The sequence below is a fragment of the Crocodylus porosus genome, unplaced genomic scaffold (genome assembly GCF_001723895.1).
Source record: "Crocodylus porosus isolate Cpor-Errol unplaced genomic scaffold, CroPor_comp1, whole genome shotgun sequence".
In the NCBI taxonomy this organism is placed as follows: Eukaryota; Metazoa; Chordata; order Crocodylia; family Crocodylidae; genus Crocodylus; species Crocodylus porosus.
In genome coordinates this window covers 268,072,360-268,093,668 of record NW_017728886.1, presented here as the reverse complement: position 1 = coordinate 268,093,668, position 21,309 = coordinate 268,072,360, and the positions used below count along the sequence as shown (strand labels likewise).

At 51.5% G+C, this 21,309-nt stretch overlaps 1 protein-coding gene across 2 annotated transcripts in view; it reads right to left on the bottom strand.

Moving 5' to 3' along the window:
* The window catches only part of ADGRB1 (adhesion G protein-coupled receptor B1), a 311,804-nt gene that overhangs the window by 148,296 nt on the left and 142,199 nt on the right, over window positions 1-21,309 (bottom strand). For both annotated transcript variants that reach the window (XM_019553467.1, XM_019553473.1), the window contains exons 4-8: window positions 17,865-17,972; window positions 13,429-13,593; window positions 11,470-11,634; window positions 7,789-7,953; window positions 3,310-3,474 (exon numbers count right to left, since the gene is read on the bottom strand). In XM_019553467.1, coding sequence (XP_019409012.1) covers window positions 3,310-3,474; window positions 7,789-7,953; window positions 11,470-11,634; window positions 13,429-13,593; window positions 17,865-17,972 — 768 coding nt within the window. The remainder of the gene's footprint in view (window positions 1-3,309; window positions 3,475-7,788; window positions 7,954-11,469; window positions 11,635-13,428; window positions 13,594-17,864; window positions 17,973-21,309) is intronic.

Below are 21,309 nucleotides of genomic sequence, written 5' to 3'. Positions count from 1 at the left end.
ACACGACCTGCTCAGCTTCCTGCTCACAGACCTCCTTCTGCAGCTGCAGCGGTTGACATCTGGCCCGCTGAAGGTGGACGTCTCAGGTTCAAGCCCTGGTCACAGAGCCATTGCACCTGATACTGCCGCGCTGTCTGTGGCAGCTACACAGTTGAGGGAAGGGGAAGGAAGGAAAAGCAGAGGGAAGACAGCTTGGTAGAAACTAAATTGACTCCCCCCCTGCACCTGTGGCACTCCCTCCGGCCTGGGTGAGCAGCTGGAGGCACCGAGGACCCAGATGGCTATTTTGCTAGAGGAGCAGAAACAAGGAGGGAGCCTGAGAGCTGCTCTGGAGCAACAGCTGCTCGTAGCTGCATCCTGCAGCAGTGCCTGAAATGCTGGAAGGAGGAGACTGCTTTCCAGAGGCCCCTTCCTGCGGCTGCTGGCCACCCCTGCACTCAGCTGGACCTAAAGGACACCGGGATGGGTGCAACGGGGCAGCTAGGAAGCTGGATAACACCTGGCAGCATATGGCAGGAGGCAAGACGGCCACTGTTTCCCAGTGCATCAGTCAGAAGTAGTTGCATTATGTGGAGAAAATGTGGATTTATGGTGCAGGAAGCACAGGAAGCCATGAGGAGGGGAGGAAAGCTATTTATCACTCCCCAGGGCGGGGAAAGGGGGAACTTAGCTTTAACGGCTTTCAATTACATTTCCTATTTACAGCCCTTGTTAAACTCCCAATAAACAAAGAGGCTGCCTGCAAGGCTGTTCCCGCCCCGGCACGGAGCTGCGAGGGCCAAGCCAGCCCCAAACTGGGCTCAGCAGTTGTTTGCTGAGCAAACTTCCCAGGCAGGGAGGCCCTGCTGTCGCCAGGGTCCAGTGATGCCAGCTGGGATGTGCCAGGGCTGCCGGGTGGGTGGGAAAAGCTGCAGAGGATTAAAATAAATGGGATGAGTCCTGGGCTGGGAGCTGGGAAGCACACAGGGCAAACATCATGCAGCAGGAAGGCTCCTCCTGCCTAATCCCGACTCTTCAAAACCTCCGGGGCGTCTGCTTTCTCTGGGAAGCATCCTGCAAAGCCATCAGTTGGGGATGCTCCTAAGAAAGGCACTGATTATCTGCCGTTGTCTTGCTAGCAAGTGATTCCCGGGCCAGGAGGGACTCACTGGATCCTTGTCATTTTTTTATGCTGCTTTGTAACAAAGTCCTTTGTACTCCAGCAAGCCATTTGCACAGAGAGATTTTAATATCTAGCCCAATTAAGCTCAATTCTTTGGTTCAAATCAAATCACGTCGCCATTTGAGAGCATCTCGAGAACAAATTGAGCAGGTATATTTTTAGCCGTTTGTGTGCGGGATCTCCACAAGCTTCCCTCCCCCTGAATTAATATCTGCAACAAGACCCTTATGGTTTTCAACACCGGCACTGCTGAGACAGGCTACATGTTTTTTTCCCACTGGTGTGGCTGCCAGTACTGGCTGGCATTACAGGGAGAGCTTCTTGCACGCTGCTGATGTCCAATGCACACGTGCAGCAAGATGAAGTTGCAGTAAGTTCAAAGAGATCCACAGACATCGCCTGACTATTTCCCTATGCCATGGGAAGAGACTCCGATTGAGTTGGAAAAATGCATCCACTCTGCCATCACGCGATGGACTCGGGTGAAATATTCCTGTTGCAACTTATGGCCTATGACCCCCGGATGCATCAATTTGACCATCCTGATGATTTAGATGCCAAGGGAGGTAGTATCCGCCACATCCCTTAGTGATCTGCTCCCGCATCTTTGCTTCAAGCTGGGGTATCTTTATAAAAAAAAGTGTACTGTAGCTCAACAAAGGATTCATAGATGTTAGAGGCTGGAAGGGACCTCACGAGATTATGCTCAGCCCCCCCTGCGCTTGGGCAGGAAAGACATTCAATCACTAGGCTTGATATTGGATTCAGTGGCAGAGACTCAGCAGAGATCCTACTAGATCAGATGCCTTTTACTTCAGAAAAATCTGCATTTTAGGGACCATTATGATACTCTAAGCCCAACCTTGTGCAGAACACATGCTGCAAGATTTCAACCTCCACCCCCCGTCCAAAACACAGCAGACTTAAGAGAAAATAAAACCTGCACTTTTATCTTCCATCACACTCCCTTTATGCTGGATCAAGAACTAGAAGGATTTTTTTTTAACTGCTTTCTTCTGTTATTTTGCACCTCACACACTCAGGTCTTGTCTGCCCTGCAGAACGCCACAGTCTTAACCAGGATATTTTCAGACCCATAATACACAAATGCACTGCTCTCCGCATAGGCACAGACAGGCGCAGGTCCCCTTAACACTGCTGCTGGGATAAGGGTATCCCTTTGGCTATTAGCCTCATGAGAAAAGGGTACAACTGCATAGCATCAGGAGTGCTCTTCTACTGCCATCAGGACTCATGGTAGAGGTGGTATCTTTTATTAGACCTGCTAGATTTTTGCAAAAAAGAAAAACCTTTATTTGCAAGCTTTCAGGTACAAACACGCTTCATCAGGCATCAGAGAAAAGATTGTAAAAGTTATCCTGGGTAGAAAGTTTATACAACCTGGATATAGCCATGGCTTCAACATCACCTTTGCCTTCTGCATACATTCCTTCATCTCCAGCTACCATCTGTTAAGAAGGGTTAAGTGTGGCCCCCAAAGATCACAGAGTCATAGAAAAGTCAGGCTGGAAAGGAGCTCGAGGCCATCTAATCCAACCCCCTGCCTGAGGTAGGGTCATCCCCATCTACCAACCCTGTACAAACCCATAGTCGAACCTCTTAGAAAAAACTACCGTCAACCCTAGCACAACAAGACATAACACCTGCACCTTCCACACTATTGGCTTTTTACCATTTTTCATTTTCCCTGAGGCCCAGGAAGGGTGTGTGCACCTGAAAGGTTGCAAAAAAAGATACTTTTTTTTTAACAATTTCTTAATGGTTCTAATAAAAAGTATCCTCTCTGAACCAAGAGTTATAGAGTTTTGCATTTCTTTTTGTCCTGGACCAACATGGCTACCAAATACATCCCTGAAACACTATTGGCTCGGCAGATAGTAGAGCAGAGGTGGGCAAAATGCGGCCCGTGGGACCCCTAAAAAATTTAGAAAATTAATTTTTATCTGCCCTTGGCTGCCTGTCATGTGGCCCTCAATGGCCCTCTGCCCAAAATAATTGCCCGCCCCTGCAGTAGAGCAAGCCCTCTAGAGATTCCTTAGGCCTGAGCGCTGCATCCTCCACGCCCACGCTCTCCCATGCCAGCCTTCCCCATGCCCCCCAAGGCAGGAGGAGTGCACGATACGTACCAGGACACTTCCTGTCATTGCACTGCTTGTACTCTTCCTTCGGCCCCTGGCAAGCTTCTCCTCCAAAGAAGGGGCCGTAGCACAGACGGTCACGTTTCTGCGTCCCGCCGCCACACGTGGTGGTACAGCTGCCCCAGGTGCCCCAGGCTTGCCACTTCCCATCCACTGCAAGAGAAAAAGGGGCAGAGACCATCAGCTTGTGGCATGCCCATGCTTCGACAGCAACTGAAGGGCGCAAGACCCTTAGGCAGATGCTCGGTATAAGCTTTATGGTTGCAGGGCTTGAGAAGACTGCAACCTCATCAGAAAGGAGGTAAAGAGGGGTGATATATTTGTCTGGGTATTCATTCTGTGTCATCCCTTGCTTGGAGATGTCCTGCTCTGATTTCTCCTGGCTTAAAAAACTCAGAAGTGACTCCCTTATGTCAACAGTATAACACTGGCATGAGGGAAATGACAGACCTGAAAATTGGTGGACAAGCTAGAGGCTACAATCCTGGAGAGTGATTGTTCAAAGTTCAAGCTTCCCCTTCTGTCTCTCCTCTCTGCCTCAGGCCTAACTGGGAAAAAACCCTAGGGCAGGACCATCTCTCTTGTAGTGATGGACGTTATCCTTCAGAGGAGCTCTCTAACAGGATACCGAGGGACCTGGGAATTGTGAAACGGTCCCTTGGACAGGAAGCAACTAGCTCGGTGATTCTCAAAAGGATCTCCAGGGATGCCTTGAGATCCTTTCGCACGCAAAGTTAGCACTGTTAGATTTGCAAATACGATTCACAAGATCAACCCAGAGGTTTCAAATAATGCATGGCACTTGAAACCATTCTGCCCTGTTGTGGTTTTCCCACGCTCTTTGCAACAAAAGAATTGCTCTATTATCAAAAAAAAGAGTGAAAACTAAGAGCTGGCATTTTCTGAGGGGAGGGGTCTCAAGTCTAAAAAGGTGGAGAACCACTGAGCTAGCTAGTTCGAGAGAGACAAAGGGTCTGCGGAGGTTGCCCACTGCTCCACAATTCAAGTTTATTGTTCAGTTTTTGTTCGTATAGGCCTGTGCCACAGATGAAGTGATCCCAGGGACCACTTCATCTGTGGCAACATGTTACCAGGATCCAAGCTGTGGCCACTGACTCAGTCCAAATCCTCCAGCAAAGGGCAAAGAGATCTCTAGCAAGATAGGAGCCCCTTAATTCATCTTTGCCTCAGCAAAGAGGTTGGGATATGCCCCTGAAAAGCTGCCGAGGGGATTGGGGCCATCGTCCATGTATAATGAAGTTCCAATTTAGTTATTAATATAAAGAGACTAGATACCTGTTAATGTGCAATAGCCAAACTCCGGCATTTCAGTGCAGTTATGAACCACCACTTCACTCACAAAACCACGGGTCATAGCTGTGGCTTAGGGAGTGAGGTGCCAGCAACGAAAGCCTGATAGAGAAACAAAGACGCCACGTGGAAGCGCTGAAGGAGCGGCCCTCCCTCTGTTGCACCTCTCTGCGATTTACACAGAGTGACATTCACTCTTGTGCAAAGAGCCAGATAAGGCCTATGCACCACGACTGTCCCACTTATGCCATCAGAGGACTCTTTTTGTCCGTCTCCTCTCAAGAATCAGTAACACTTATCAAAGGCTGAGTTTCGCTAGGCCTATGGGAACCGCAGGAAATGTCCTATATAGTTCTGCTATTGCCCCAGAAAAAAAGAATATATTGATCAATCGCGTCCCGCATCCTCAATTGTTCAACATTTGCCACCTTCACATAGCAAAGTCTTTTTAAGTCACTGCTGTGCATCAAATAAGCGCGTTTGCCATGCAGGGCCACACTACGATTAATATTATCCTGCTGCTTCCCTGATAGAGAGAACTAAAGAGGCTCAGGCTGTGAATCCCTAATAAAACGCATATTCAGGGACCTGAAAAAGCTCCTACTCACATGGACTCTCACCAGTGACTTTCACCCCCTGATTAAGCAAACATTAACATGCTGCAGGGATTATTTGGGGGCATTTTCATAGACATCTGATCTGGAGTGAAAGCTGTTGGTTTCTGTCAACACACACCACAGCTGTGTACAATGAAGTGGTGGGGCGGGATATGGAAATTTGGCACCTCTCCATGCTGGAACAAAGCATTAGTTTTTATGCCCTTGGCCTCCGGTGCAAAAATGCTGTAGATGCTTTGGCAACAGAGGAGCAGCCTTTTCCCCATGGGTAGGGCGGTTTCACGTGCTTTGGAAATGGGATTGGGTTAACAGGCTGGAAGGTTATTTGGCCCCACAAAAACTTTACCAACTGCTTCCGCAAACTGAGTGCAAACACTTCACCATATCAAAGTCGGCATTCATCAAAGCATCGGACACACGTTCATTCATCCTGCACAGTAGCGGGGAAGTGACTTGCCAAGAGCAGTGACAGACCCAGGCACAGTGGGACTAATTCCTAGTCAGGTTAATCCCCATTTTAGACAGTGCAGCTCTAGCAAACCCTGTCTGCACTGAGGCCCTGTGAGGTAAGGTTCCAAATTTCTCCTTTTCCTACCCATGGAAGAGAACAAAGACATATTCTGATCACATCTTTCTATGCTGATATGACCTTGGTGGCTGGCATACTTTGGGGTGAAATCCAGACATGACTTAAATCATTCTGGTAAGGGAGGCCAAGATCCAGGGCCACAAAGCTATTTAGATGCCTCCCTGTGCATCTCTCATTGATTGATGTGGCAGTCACAAGCCAAAATAGGAGTTAGGTGCCTAACTGCCTTTGAAGACCTAGGCCTAAAGGTGTGTTGTCAGTGGTGGAAGATAACATAACAAGGAGCTATGGACTCAAGTTGTAGCAAGGGACGTTGAGGTTGGATATTAGGAAAATATCCTTCTCACTAGGAGGGTGGTGAAGCACTGGAAGAGGTTACCCGGAGAGGTGGTAGGGTCTCCATCCTTGGAGGTTTTGAAGACTTGTGTAGACAAAGCCTTGGCTGGGATGATGTAGTTGGGGCTAGACCTGCTTGGAGCAGGGGGTTGGACTAGATGCAACCTCCTGAGGTCTCTTCCAGCCCAAATTTTCTCTGTTTCTATGATTAAGACAGGACGAGGCCCAAGTAGCAGTGTCCATGTAGGCAAGGTCCATGTAGGCTTATATTTGCCACTACATAAAGTAGTCTGGGGGGGAGGAGAAGGTGTATGAGCTCCTTCAAGAGAAAAAATGCAAGAGGCTGCAAAAATGGCAGCTTCTTTCTCTGTAAAATTGGGCAGGATAGCAGTAGTTACTAACCAGTTGAGTATGCATGTTGTTTTGGAAGAAGCAAGTTGATGCCCAGATGCTCCCCTCTTTGATTATGACCTACCAGGGACACACTCATGCCCACCACTGCCTAAAAGCACTCAGGCATGTTCAAGATGTCTGTTAAACCTGAAGGGAACTGGAAGCTGGGTAGATTTGCCATGCATGGAGGGCAGATCTGTGGAAAGCACTCTGCAATGGGCACAGCGGCTGGTGCAGACAGGAGCCAGGCATCCTATGTATGTGCTGACAAGGGGGTCAAGGTGTTACTGCCCCATAGCCAGTTCCCAGGTTGTAGCTTGGATGCTCTTTCATCCAACAAGCCCTACTTGTTTCTTGCACAAAGCCCGCTCGCTCTGGCTTCTGGCACAGAGGGGTGAATTGCAACTGTGCTAAAAAGAGATGATGCCACGGAGCTGGCGCCAGACAGAAAAATGCGATCTATTGGTATGGATCTTCTCCCTTCTGGTCTCTCTTCCTCCCTGAATGGCCTTTCTGGGACCTGCCCACCCAAAAGGGTTATTTCCAAACATGAAGTGCCAGCGACAACAGCTTAAAAGCCAAGGATTTTAGTAGGCCTCAACATGAATGGATCACTAAAATCCCTATGATTTCTGGGCAGTGATGCATTCATCACCCCTCAAGCAGCCTGCAAGTCGCATCAAGGTAAAGGCTTGAACACATATTACCATGGTGGTTGCTACAATCATCACTCCAATAAAAACTTAGGGAACCTAAGAAAAGAGGGTAAAAGAGTCACAATAAAAAAAAAAAAAAATTGATGGTAGAAACAATTCAATAGAGTCAGAGGCCAGCCTTTTCCAAAGCACCCACGTGACTTCAGCGTTTAAGTCCTATTGCATTTCCCTGACAATTGGGCTCCCAAACCACTCTGGGGGAAAAGGGATTGAATCACCCAAATCACTGAGGTGCTTTTCAAAATGGATAAACCATTATTTGGCACGGGGTGTGCCAAAGGCAGACCCACAGCTAGGCAGCCACTTCTCCTAGGGACATGCAAGACGTGGCCACCAGGCAGGTTCTTCTGCAGGATCTGGTCATTTTAGGATTTCAGACTGTATGGACCACTGCTATGATCCCATGATGCTGTTCTGCTATTGCTCTAATAGGGGAAATAAAGGGCATCGTCTTTGTGGAAGTCCAAAGGGGGGATCCTCTCTCCAGGATAATGCATTCACCAACCTGGGCACTGCCGGAGGAAGCACTCTCTGGTCTCAACCCAGTGCCCCTGGCACTCTGCTCCCCCGTACGAGGGCCCGTTGCACTCCCTGGTCCGCTGCTGGGTGCCGTTGGAGCAGGTGGTGGAACAGGAGCTCCAGCCCGACCATTCGTTCCAGTTGCCATCCACTGAGTGACCCAAAGGGGGATAAAGAGACAGAGAATGTGAAAACCGCGCTCACCGGGAACAAAGCCAACCCCATGAGACCCAGACAGCACAACCCCAGGCCCGCGGGGCCACGTATAATGCAGGGGGCAGAGGCAGACACAGGCATAAAGCATGGACAGACAGAGGGGCAACAGCGACGTGGCAGAGAACCTCCTGACCATGATTCCATGGCATAGCAAATGATTGGGAAAACAAAACCTCCTACTCCATCCCTTCATTGCCTAGGTGATACTTGGACATCTCAGCACACTCCTGGAAAAGGTGTTGATGTTTCTACTCCTGTAATGCACCTTCATCTTAGTCTTAACACGGAGTTGTGCAAATTGGGAACGAAGAAGGGAAACGTGTTTTTCAGGGAACCGATATGTATCGGATTGCATTTGGGCACGCTGGCACCCAAGTGCACGTTAGGTGACTCAAATTTCAACCCGATCAATTGTAACACAATTTATAATGTAAAAGCCTAAATGGAACATTTGGACCTTAGAGAAACAAATGATGCTGGCAATTTGTATTGACAGTTTTGAAGGAATTAATTTGTTCCCACACAGCATTTGGATTTTACAGGCATCAGCATTTTCCAATCGAAAAATGTTCTGTCAAAAAAACTTTGGACCAGCGTGTGTGTGTGTATGCAAAGGAAAAGAAGAGTGCAAAGGAGTGCACGTGTGTGTGTGTATGCAAAAGAAAAGGGGAATGCAAAGGAGTGCGTGTGTGTGTGTATGCAAAGGAAAAGAGGAGGAAGGAAGAGCTGTGATGCCTGAAACCTCTATCAGTCTTCAGGGAGAGACTCTTTTTTTTCCCAGAAACCTCAAGACTGATCAGTGGCATTTACCCTTTGTGTTAAGAAATACCCAATAGGATGGGTGGAAGTTAATAAAGACCCACGAATGTGCATGTGTGCGTGTGTGTTGTTAATGTTCAGGGTGGGACTGCTGAACTAACACTGACAGGATTTGCATGTCTCCAACTAGAAATGTCTGGATAATATGCAAAAAAGTAAATCAAAGCAAAACAATACATTTTATTAGCATGATCTATTTTAACATGCTCCCTCAGATGGAGGTCCCATCCTAATTCACCTCTGATCAACAGAGATTTCACCAAACCAACTCCACCAAAAACATCCTCCCTCCTTAGCAGTGGGGGCTGCTGTCAGAGCGAGTTCAGGGCGAGCAGGGCCCAGCTAAGGCCCCCTGCCTGGAGATTTCAGTCCAGTTCAGGATGAAAACTCCTTGCATTGAACTTATCAGTCCCAGGCACCAATTGATTTTTTTAAGAGCTGGACCCAATGGCTCCAAGCCATCCCCAAGGACGCTACTTGCTTTTCAGTTTGAGCATCTCAGGGAAAAAAAACCTGCACGGAAACCCAAAGCTGCATCCATCAGGTCCATGAGAGTTGCCTGAGTTCATCTGGTCTGCAATGAGACAACTCCTCTGGGGCCTTCTCTTTGGGGTCTGTCCACACCTCTACCCATGCCCTACCTACATACCCAACACCAAACTATGCATTTCTGTACCATTATATAAACCCAGAAATGCATAGTTTGGTGTCGGGGGATAAAATGAGAGAGTATCCATAGGGAACTGCCTTGTCCATGCAATAGGGAGAACTGTGCTAGTTGACTCAAGTGGGGATTATTCATATGTCGGTTTAATTGTTCATGGCAGTATACTGCATGCTGTTCACATGCCCCCTGCTGAAGCTAGTGGATGGAAATCCTTCCAATCTACCAAACCTTGTACCAATGTGGTTACCTTGCAGGGGATCCTGACCCTCTTCTTTGCATTGTGTTAAAATTTTCTAGCCCTTCACCCTAGGCTGAATGCGTAGGTACTCGTCTTAGCTTGAGTCGATATACCCCAATTATGTGCATATGTAGCTATGATGAGCAGGTTCCTGTACTGTCTCCCAACTCTACCATGCCATGTGATAACGATTATTATAACATTGTCTTAAGAAAGTTTTAAACGTGTTTAGAAAGCTTAAATTAGAACTGGCCATGAATTTAGGTTGCAACCCCACTCATGGGTCCCATCACAAAGGGGACAAGCCCGATAAGGTGGTCAAAACCCGCTCTCTTTTCACTGCGGATGCCCAGTCGCTTGCAGTGTGGACCCAAACCAACCTCAGCTTCTAAGGAGCAAACAGCCCGGGCTCCTCATTATAGTTCTGCTTCCATATTCAATTTAGACAATTTATCTGTCCCCTTTCCCTCCCTCCAGAGCAGCATGACACGGAAAAAAAGGCTCATTGTCCCCCAAGCTGAGCATTGCAATCATTTGCAGTAATAAATCCTTGGAGCAGGGCAGTAATAACTGATATGACTGTCAAGAGTATAAAGCCTTGAATGGCTCCCATTGTTGCGTTTCAGCGAACCCTCTGATGCCGCTCGTTTAGCAGAGTCGAGCCGCTGATTACCTTTGTGGCATGTGTTAGAGTGGAGCATTTCCCATTGGGCTGCCTTGATTTTGCATCACTATGCTCTTTGCTACGGGGTGTGCATTTATCTATTTTATTGCAATTAATTAGGTATCGATATTAACTCAGGATATGCTTTATTACCCCAGCCTTGTCACATGTGACCTCCTCCATTTCCCTTGTTTTTTGGGGATCTTTTTTATGACCGAGCCAATTGCCTGGCTTGGAAGTTCAAAGTAAAGTCTTTTGGATGACTGTTAGAAACCAAGGGATGTTTACCTGTTTTTGCAATTACACACAAAAAAAAAGCAAGGAAAGAAACTTTACCGATATTTTTAAAAAAGCCTTCATCACCATTCCCCCCTCCCCCCATTTTTGAAGATGATTCTCATCCAAATTTTAAAAATATCCATCATCTCTACTGTGGGGAACTCAATGACAGACCCATCATCCTGATCTTATTCAGCAAAAGGCTCATCCTGACTTCCAAACCTCTATGCCACGGTAAGCCGGTTTGGATCACATGCCCTGGAAAACAGGACAAATGCTACTGGCTCTGATACGGGGGGAAACTGGAAATACCTCATCTGAAGCTTGCTGCTTGGATCAGGGGGCATTCCCATGTTACTCTCAAGGCAAATTCAGGAAGGTGCCTTTGAGAAGTAGCATTTTGGAAGGAGGAAACCATGCACGTGGATACTTTACAGCAAAACTGCTGTTTCCCACACCTCGCAACAGATCTCATGGGCAGTCTGTGGCAATCAGAAGAGAAAATCTGGCCCCCTGCTTCTGTTTGGTGTTAAGCAGGGCAGACATCCCTGGAGACCAAGGTCTTTTAGCCACGGGGCAGAGCAGAAGCATCCCCTACGCTACTCCTCCAACATGCTTCGCTCCCTAACCTCTTCTGGAGTGATTTAACCTGCCTGCCACATCTATTGAGATGGTCAGCTATGGTTCCTGGAATTAATTGATGGCTTGGAGGACCTGCAGAGCTGCTCCCCAGGGGCCGGGCTGAGAGCGGTGGTGAGGACGCTTTGTATGTTGACTGCCTTACCTGGACAAAGTGCAATGTTGCAGAACTTGGTTTGCTTCTCCGGGCCCTCGCAGGGATTGCCACCAAACTGCGGCTGCTTGCAGGTGCGAGTCCGGTCCCTGTATCCCCGCCCGCACGTTGAAGAGCACAGGCTCCATGGAGACCACTCATCCCAGGTCCCGTGCACTGGAATGGAAACAGGGGAAGTGACTGTCCCTTCCAGCAGTGCCAAGGTCACTAGAGCATCACAGCACAGAGCACGATCTCTCCCCTCCGAGGAGGAGATCACACATTGAAAGGACCAACATCAACCCGCCCAGGATGCTCAGACCAGGAACAAACAGATCATTGCATGAACCAGCACCAGGCAGCTCTCTCTTGCTCTCCCCCATCTCCAGCCGCTCTTCATGCATCATATTTTGGTGCTGCAAAATACACTTTGCATTGCAAAAGCCCTCATGAAATTCGGGCCATTTGACATCAAAGGCACCCGCTGCAATATCTCTGCTAATCCTGCTTGGCCCCAAGGTTTCTCTTGTAGCCCCGAGCATCCAGAGGGCAACACCCCACTTAAAAAGATATCAGGACTTGCACTTCTAAGCTACTGTTGTTCAGCAGCAGCATTACTCGGAGCTGCGAGATGGGCTTACAGTTCGCTCCAGCATCGTCGTGATTAGCTACCACTACGAACCGCTGAAATGAGATGCTAGACGGTGCGGGACGTCCTTCTGCAATAGAGCTCAGGAATTTGGCTGTTCCTCCTACTACCCTTTGGGGTAGTACATAATTAGGCTCTCTGAGACTGCTCCATTTTCGTGGGGCGCTACGGTCTACTCCAGCCCTGGTATTCAGGGACTGTAGGTCATCATCGTATCTTTGTCAATCGGTAGGAAAGGTTTTGCTCCACGGGCAATCCCAAGCCTGGCTCATCTCTGAACAGCCAAGCAGGGAGTTACCTGACCCAAGGAAAGAAGGCACTGCTTTTTAGCAAAAAAGCAAACCCCGTTCCCCGAGGATCGTGTTCAAGCCTAGCGTTCTGGTGGCTTCCAGCAGAAGCCAGTGGGATAAAAGAATAAGGAAATGCTGGGGAGAAGGGGAAAGTGGAAACTGGCAGTCTGGTCATGGTAAAGTTGGTCCTTGAAGACTGACTTGGTCACAGGAAAGGTTAAAAAAAAACCCCCCACACTTTGTTCCCCAAGATGATGGTCCTTCCAGGGGATGCCCAGCTCCTGGGTAAGGTGTTTGGTTTGCACCAGGCTTTCAGGAGCAGGACAAGGGACGTGGAAGAGAGGACCAGCTCCTTTCAGAGGCACAAAAGAGGCCCGCGACACTCCTGGGAGAGGTTTCCGCAACGTGCCAGCACCCCGGGAAAACTGGGCATCCATCGTGAGGGTGGCCGTCGCCTGCTGCTTGACTCTCCCAGACGCCCACGGCTTGAAAGCATCCCCCCGGGGTCCAAGTCTTCCAAGAGTAGCTTCATTTCTAGGACAGCCCTCAGGATTTTCCAGGCCAGAGCAAACCCCTGTCCTATTTCGTGAGGGATCCTGGCTTTGGTAGGCACTTCTAAATGATGTTTTTGGAGGGATTAAAAAAAAGCCTCTGCCCCTAAAGACCAATAATACATCCGGCATTTGTGTCTCCATGCAGGACGGTGCTGCGTCTGGTCTGGTTTGCTGCATCCCATCAAGGCCTAACGATGCAGTGCCTCCTTCTCACCCACTTCAACGAGCCCCTGGGCCTGGCCCACTAAGCAGCGGGGAGGGATCCTCTTCTCCTCCCTGTTGACCCATCCCATGCCATGGGGAAACACATCACCCGCCTCCACGTTGGGGCTGTGATAGCAGAGACAAGCCTCACACTGGTCTCCAAACTCAGGGTCCCAGACCCTGACCTGGGGAGCATCGGGGGGGATGTAGGAAGCCAAGCCCTCGAGTCCCCACCTCCGCCCCTCAGCCTGGCCGTGGGGGGCTCGCAGCACACCTGGGCAGATGGCAGAGTTGTTGCACTGTCTCTGCTCCCGGAGAGGGCCGCTGCACTGGGTGCTGTAGGAAGACGACACGCAGAACCGGGTCCTGGTTTGCCAGCCCTCCCCACAGGTGGTCGAACACACGCTCCAAGGGGACCACTCCTCAGCTGCAGGGTCACCTGTCAGGTTCAGAGCAGAAGGTGAGACTGTGGAGCCTGGGCCTGGTACCCGCTAGGGAGCTCGGGGGAGAAAGGGGGGGACTGCGGAGAGGTGCAAAGATAAGATGGGCACCCACCCTGTCTCTCCCTCATCTCACTGGTGCAGCAGGATGGAGCTGAACATGGAGATGGTACCTGCTTGAGTGGACCAGGACAGGGACGGCCCCTCCGGTCAGCCCTAATGACTTCTCCCCCCAACCCAAACCTCCAGCAAAGTCACTCTGCAAAGTCAATCCTCTGGTACCCTTTATCCCCACTGAATACCTTCCCAGTGGGGGAAGACAAGCAGCAGCATCCCATTGAATATGAGATGAGGATGGAGGGGAGAGGAAGAGATGGCCTGGCATATTCTCTCCTTCTCCGTCTTACGGGCGTTCAGCCACGTGGGTGCTCCACGTGAGCAGGTGGTATGAGCTGAGACGAAAAGGGTTTCCTATGGGAAACGTTGATCCATGGCATCGCATGAAACTTTATTGTTCTCATTGTTGGGTTTTTTTTCCCTTCAGAATCTATAAAATTACCCCGGTGCACCCAAAATATGATACACAGCATCGGTCATAAAGCAGACACATCCCTCAGAGGTGGAGCCGAGAGGAAGATCGTGAGTTCACTTAACTCCGGGACCCCAAGAAAAGAGATGAGAAACAACCAGCCAGCCCCTCATCTCTGCAGGTTCACTGTGCAGGGTGCAGAGACCACCCCAAAACCCACCGGTCCCCTGCGAGATGCTCTGCAGAAGCTCCCTGTGCTGTCTCCCTTTCGGATCTAAAATCTGCAAGTGCCCGGCTGGCTCGTGAAAACCGGTGGGTGTGCACAAATGGGGGGCACCCAGGAGTGCCAGGCTTTCAGGTGGTGGCCACAACCCATGAGGATTTGCATTTGTATATGGGGGATCCTAGACCTGTGTGATTCAGTGCAGGTGATGGTGTCTGCTGTATCTGCGTTAGAGAGGTCTAAGCCATTCAAGCTGCAGAGGTGCAGTAACGCCCCGTTGTAAGACGTACTGTAGTCTTAGAGTCATGTTGTAGCCACGATGGTGCAGGAACTATGCAAGAGACCAGGATTTCTTAGGGCGATAACTTTTATTGCACCAACTGCATAGCTGGGGTGGGGTTAGACAAGCTTTGGATTGCAAGACCTTCTTCACCCTTGTAAGAAATAAATGACAACCGCTGGGGAGCAAGATCAGCCTGCAGACACGGATATAACGCACGCCTTGAAAGGTGGGGTGGCCCAGTGCTGAATCCCTCTCAGTGACTTTCCACGGATACAGCAGCATTAAGCAGGAGAGAAAAATCAGAATGAACCTCTGCAACCTCAGGCCCATCACTGCTGTAGAAACAACCATCTCGGGCCATTCCCATCACCAGATGGACGCTCCTCAATGCAGGGACAAGACAAGAGGAGGGCTTTGTGCGTGCTGTTGTGCCTCCCAACCCTCTCCCCCAGTTCAGGGCGAGTGTGGAGGAAGTGAAGGGTGCACGTGAGAGGGTCCATTAAGCCAAAGTTGGTGAATACTGCTTTGCTTTTCCACCCATTGGACCTGAGACTGTTAGATAAAGTCTGGGAGCTGCCAGGCTCCCCTGCAGTCATCAACCCATCGGCATGCTCCCAGGATGCCTTGCAATAGCTGAAAATCCTCTCCCTCCCACGTCTACTCCTCCATACAGGATCACTAGGCCATTCTCGACAACGGAGGGCATCAAACAGCCCTGCCAGGCAGCTGCAGTGCTGCTGCGCTCAACTTGCTAGGGGCAAGTTGCTTTCCTAGCACAGCTTTCTCTACTGCCAGCACCTCGGCCGCCCTCCCCGCTCCAACCAGACAGATGGCAGGTCCCGGGAGACGCAGCTCTTTGCCTGCAGCTACAGGCTTCCCTGTAGACCCTCGTCCCCGGGATGCACTGAGAATCACACCCACGATGCCCTGCTCAGGAAACAACTGCGGGCAAATGGGTTAATTTTTTCAACACCCACCGAGCAATTACCACCTGACGTTTAGCAGCTAAGACACATCCGGAGGGACAGTATAAAAGGCAGAGGGAGGGCTGGGAAAGGCTGGGGTGTACCCACATCTCATCATCCACCCCGAACTGCTCCTCTTTTCAGGTAGGGACGGAGCTTTCTTGCCTCTGCTTCATTCCTGCTCTCGATACCAGCAGCCTGTCTCTCTTATCTGCCTCTTGCAGGGCTTAGGCTAAAAGGGAGAGAAAGGGGGGAGGGCATGGCACGACTGATGCATCCCCTTTGCTGCCCCCGTGGTGTGCAGGGAACAGAGAATTTAATAACGCGCCCTGCAAACTCATCGCAGCCTCGGGCACGTGCTTGGATCTCCACGCCGAGAGGAGAGGAGAGGCAGGCCCGCTAACAGAGGAACAAACATCCTCTGCAGCCCTGTCTCCTCTCCTGCTCTGCTCTCAGCCTGGGCCCTTTCCCCACAGGGACAGAGAAGGCAATTTTGCATTTTGCCAGACCCCACTTATTTTAATTGCAAGGTATCGTTCGCCTGTGGAGCTTTTGTTGTTGGGTTTGCCTTTTGGGGAGATCACTGAAGCCTCAAGGCCTGGAAAACAAATGCCCCTGAGTTGGTGCAGGCACCAAAGAGCATCAGGCCCGTCTCAGCATCCTCTAAGGGGAGTCACAATGACCTGGACTGGTGCCGCTCCGGTCTGGTCGTCGGCAGGCCGTGCCTTTCCACCGTGCATCCCGCCCTCTCCTTTAAAGGAGAACGGTTTCACCTACTTAAGTAATTGCTATTGATTAACTTTCTTTTTGTTAAAGGCCAGAGTCTGCCTCCTCCGTTGCTGTAATAGCCTCAAGGCAGCCTCTCTCCTGCTGCCTGACACTGCTCTTCAGGATGGTACCCAAGGATGCACTAGCAGCCGCATTCACCCACCCTGGGGCTGGGGGGCACATCGGCACGGCCCCATGGGGCGCTCAGCAGTGCACCGCTGCTATGCATCACCCGAGGCACTGGTCCTCCTGTGGCTTTTGCAACCCGACTCAGAGAGAGAGACCCGTGCATTGCAAAGCCCTGCCGGACATCTGCCCCCTTTGCCTCCCTTCTGAGCTACCCTGGCATTTAGCTCTGCTGGGCTCTGCCCCCGGAGGGCCATTTCTGTGCCACACATCCTGCAAATAGGAAAGGAAGAGGCAAAGCTGCTGATTCGCCGTTACGATCATACCCCGTCTTGGGGGCAAAGCCACTGCATTGCGTGGCACCATCTCACGCCAGCAACACGAGACCACGTCGATAGCAGGTGTAACCCGGTGCCACGCTGCCAACTTCCCTGGGTGGAGGCTAGTTTGCATCCTCTGAGGATCGGGCCCTAATTCCCCACTCCCCGAAATCTAGGTCACCGCACTGGCTCACTGCGATGCCGCCTCTCTGAGACTGTTCAAAAGCAGAGCCCGCTCCAGCGGCCTGCGGGCAATGCTTTTAACCCACAGCTGGTGTCAGCGCTGCTCAGTTACGCGCCAGCTCGAGCTCCTCCAGCAAACGGCAGCAGGGCAGAGTCAGGGAGGGCGAGGAGGAGCTGGGAACCTCGCAGGAGCAGCAGAACTGCATGCAAAGCCCCTTGGTCCATCCAGCCAGGTTGCCACTCATCACAGCAGCAAACCCAGACCCAAAACAAAAGGCCCTAGGCCAGGCTGCTCCCAGAAAGTGGGGTCCCCAGTGTGACTGACCACACTCAGACGTGAGATCCCACGTGCAACTGCAGGCCTTCAGGCACTGATGCACCCAAGGAGAGCGGCTATTGCAGGGAAGAGCATGGCCCCCGTATCTCCCAGTAAGGTCAGCTTTGGCTTAATGGACCCTGGATGACAGGAGCTGCTGATGTGCATCAGATGTACAGCCAGTGACTTGCAAGCGGGCAGGGTGAAGGCAAGCGGATTGGGGTTAGTGTATAGCATCAGTCTGGACCCCTTGGGCTCCCTACAGCCACCCCCATTCACTTCCATGGCAAAGCTGACCCTCCTCTCTCTCTCTCTCAGCCCATCTCCATCGTGCCCTGACACCATGCCGATGGGCGCCAGGACAAGCCCCGCAGAGAGAGCGGGGCGGGATGAGACTGAGTGACAACGTAGCCCCCATATCTGGGTCTGGTGGCCTGGTCAACCTCAGAAACAGCTGGGCCTCGGGAAGAGAGGAGCGAGCCAGCCACGCTACCCTGACCGCTGCCTAGTGCTCAGGTCCCCGGAGCGGGAGGCAGCCGCCTTGCTCGGGAGCTTACCTATTTGCGGTGCCGGGTACCCGTACTGCTGCAGCTCGTCGGCGTCCTCTCGCTTTCTGTTATCTGTGGACCTCAGCGATTGGCTTCTGGAATTATAGCGTCCATTGGCTATGGCGAGGCAATGGGTCATGTAAATAAACCAGGCTCACGCTGGAAGATCTTTCACTACAAGGTTACATTCGTCACACGACAACAATCAGCGACCGCCGGTTCACGAGAGCATCGGGCCCAGGAGCCCGGCCCCGGGGCTTTGCCCCCCGACCCCGCAAGAGGTGACGTCCGGAGCTGGTCCGTGACCTTTGTCCCGGGGAGCAATCCACGCAGGGGCTCTGCCAGGAGGAGCACTTGACTGCAGGGCACCGGTCTGCCCCAGAAAAACAAAAGGGGCATTTCCGTGGCGGTTTGCTGACCTTATAGGCCGTGTGGCGAGCCCGTTTCTCCACCGTCCCTAAGGGGTCTGCTTACCTTTGCAATGCACTGACAAGCCTCCTCTTCCTTTGTGAGGAGCTCTGAGATCTGGGATGAAAAGCACTATCTAGAGACAAGCACGGCTGTGGGGTGATGTACCTAGTCCCTCTGAATCTGCGGCGCTCCCTCCCTCCCCCCCATCAGGGCAGGGAGGGATTGCGGGGAGAGGGCCCCTGCCATGCAATGGGCAGAGCTGGCAGATTCTGGGGCACTCAGCCCTGGGGCCTCTCTAGGGAAGAGCTGGAGCCACCGCAGCTTGAGCTAAAGGACAAAAGTCCCGATGCAAGGGCCTGTTTCACGGGCCCTTGGTGTCAGGCCATGAAGGCTTGCCGTGTGCACAGATGCACTCAGGAAAGCCCCCGGTCCCTCTGCTTCGACAGCCAATTCAAGTACCCTGAATGCTTCCCTCCTGCCTGCCTGTGTCCACTCCAGATCCTCTGGTTTCCCCACCCGCCTCCACTCAGCTCAACCTGCCGTGCAGGCAACGCCTGGGCATGCTGGCCAGCCAGGAAAGGAGACTGATGCATGCCAAAGCCTGGACCAGGGAGCGGGGAAGTGCTGGAGGAGAGATGCCCCAGGCTCGAAACTCTGCTCTCGGTATCTCCGAAACCGTTCTGCAGCATTTCAGGTTCACAAGAGAGCGAGCAGGATTTGGCCCCAGAAACTGCTTTGTTTCCAAACAGAAGCTCTGGGGACCAGGCTCTTTGCACAAAACAATCACTTGTCCTTTCGCCAGGTAACAAAGCCATGCCGGGAAGCCTGGGAAAGCTCCTAAAAGTTAACAAAGCTTCCAGGCCCTGGCTGCTGTGAGCCAGCAGCTACCGCCAAGCGAGGGAAAGCAGAGGAGGGAGAGAGGAAGGATTTAGCAAGCCCCTGCCAGGAGCCCGCCTTCGTGAGAAGCAGCTTGGTTTGCGGGGGAGCCCAATCTGCGCTGCCTAATTAAAGGGCAGTTGGAAAGTCTCCCCCTCATCTTCTTCCCCCACAGCCACGCAACGGCAGAGCCCTGGCATGGCGCAGCCGGCAACACAAAGACCGATGGCAATGAGCAGCGTCCGGCTGCGGCTGCCCGCTACCTCCAAGACATGCGGGATGCAACACTCGAGGTACCACTTAGTCCTGATCCTGAGCTGTGGGCGGCATGGGCCCAGCCTCCATCTCAGACTGAAATGCTGCAAAATCCATTGATATCCTACCCTGGGATTTTGGCCTCTACCTACCCTTGACCCCACCCTCCTGACCCTCCCTAGTTATGCTCCCAGTTCAGCCCTCATTAAGCCTCCAGGCTGAAAAGGGTCAAAACCAGGAGGATCCTATAGTCATTTGCAGGTGTCAGTGAACAGGGCAGGCCCACGGAGGTCACGCAGACTGGGAGCTGAGCATGAGGGAGGGATATGGGGGGTTAATGGGGACCTCAGAAGCCGTCACAGGGAGCATGAAGTTAAAAACTCAGGGTGCGTCTACACATGCGCTTTAATGCACATTAGTCTATTTAATGCGTATTAAAGCATCACAAAAAACCTGTGCTCTTTAGCTAATGTGCATTAAAATAGGCTAGTGCACACTTTTCTAGTACTTCACAATGGAAGTACTAGATTTAATGAGCATTACCAAACACATTAATTGAATCAGAGCTTAAAGCACCTTGTATTTTGGGGCACAGGGTTGAGCAGACAGAAAAAAACAAAGGCAATTCCATCTATCTCCCTTGTTTCCCATATCATTGGCAAGGATTTTCCAGAGCTGAGACACGGCTGCTGTCTCAGTGACTCGGGGATGCAGGGGGGGTCAGGAAGGCCAAGGCGGAGATGGGACTGGGACGAGCAACCCAGATCAAGGACAACAAGAAGTCCTTTTTTAAATACACAGGGGGCAAAAAGAAGGTACCGGGTAACGTGGGGTCCCTGCAAGACACGCTAGGAAATTTGGTTGTCACACCAGCTGACAAAGCTAACATATTTAATGACTTCTTTGCCTCCATTTTCCTGAGCAGGGACTGAATCAGCCCCACCCGGACCCCCCTCAGGCCCCAGGGGAGGCGCGCCCAGGCCAAGGGTTAGTGAGGATCTAGTCAGGGAATGTCTGGAGGGACTGGATGTATTTAAATCAGCGGGTCCGGACGATCTCCACCCCCGAACGCCAAGGAAATTAGCTGCGGTCATTGCGGGACCCCTGGCACGGCTGTACAAGCACTCGTGGTGCTCTGGTGTGCTGCCAGAGGACTGGAAGAGGGCCAATGTGGTTCCCATCTTCAAAAAGGGGAGGAAGGACCCGGGGAACTATAGGCCAGATAGTTTTACCTTGATCCTGGGCAAGCTTTTTGAGACAATTATCCTGGCACATGTCCATGAGGGCCCAGCAGGGGAGATTATGCTCAGGGGCAATCAACACGGGTTCATCAGTGACAGGTCCTGTCAGACCAACCTGGGGGCCTTCTACGACCAGGTCACCAAATCCTTAGACGCAGGGGTAGCAGTGGACATCGTCTTCCTGGACTTCCAGCAGGCCTTCGACTCTGTCTCTCACCCCGTTCTCATTAAGAAACTGGGGGCTGTGGTGTCAACACCCCCACAGTCAGATGTGTTGCCAGCTGGCTGGAGGGAGCACTCAGACAGCGGTGGTGGACGGGTCACGTTTGGCCTGGAGGGATGTGGGCAGTGGGGTCCCCCAGGGCTCGGTCCTTGGGCCCACACTGTGCAACATTTTCATCAGTGACTTGGACGAGGCGGTAAAAAGCACCTGCTCAAATTTGCTGATGACACTAAGATGTGGGGGGATGTGGGCATGCTAGAAGGAAGCATCAGGCTACAATCAGACCTAGACAGGCTACAAGGGTGGGCGGATGTGAATAGGATGGGGTTCAACACAGACAAGTGCAAAGTGATGCACCTGGGGAGGAAGAACCGGCATCATACCTACAGGTTGGGGAACTCCCTTCTTGTCAGGGCAGAGGCAGAAAAAGATCTTGGAGTCATCATTG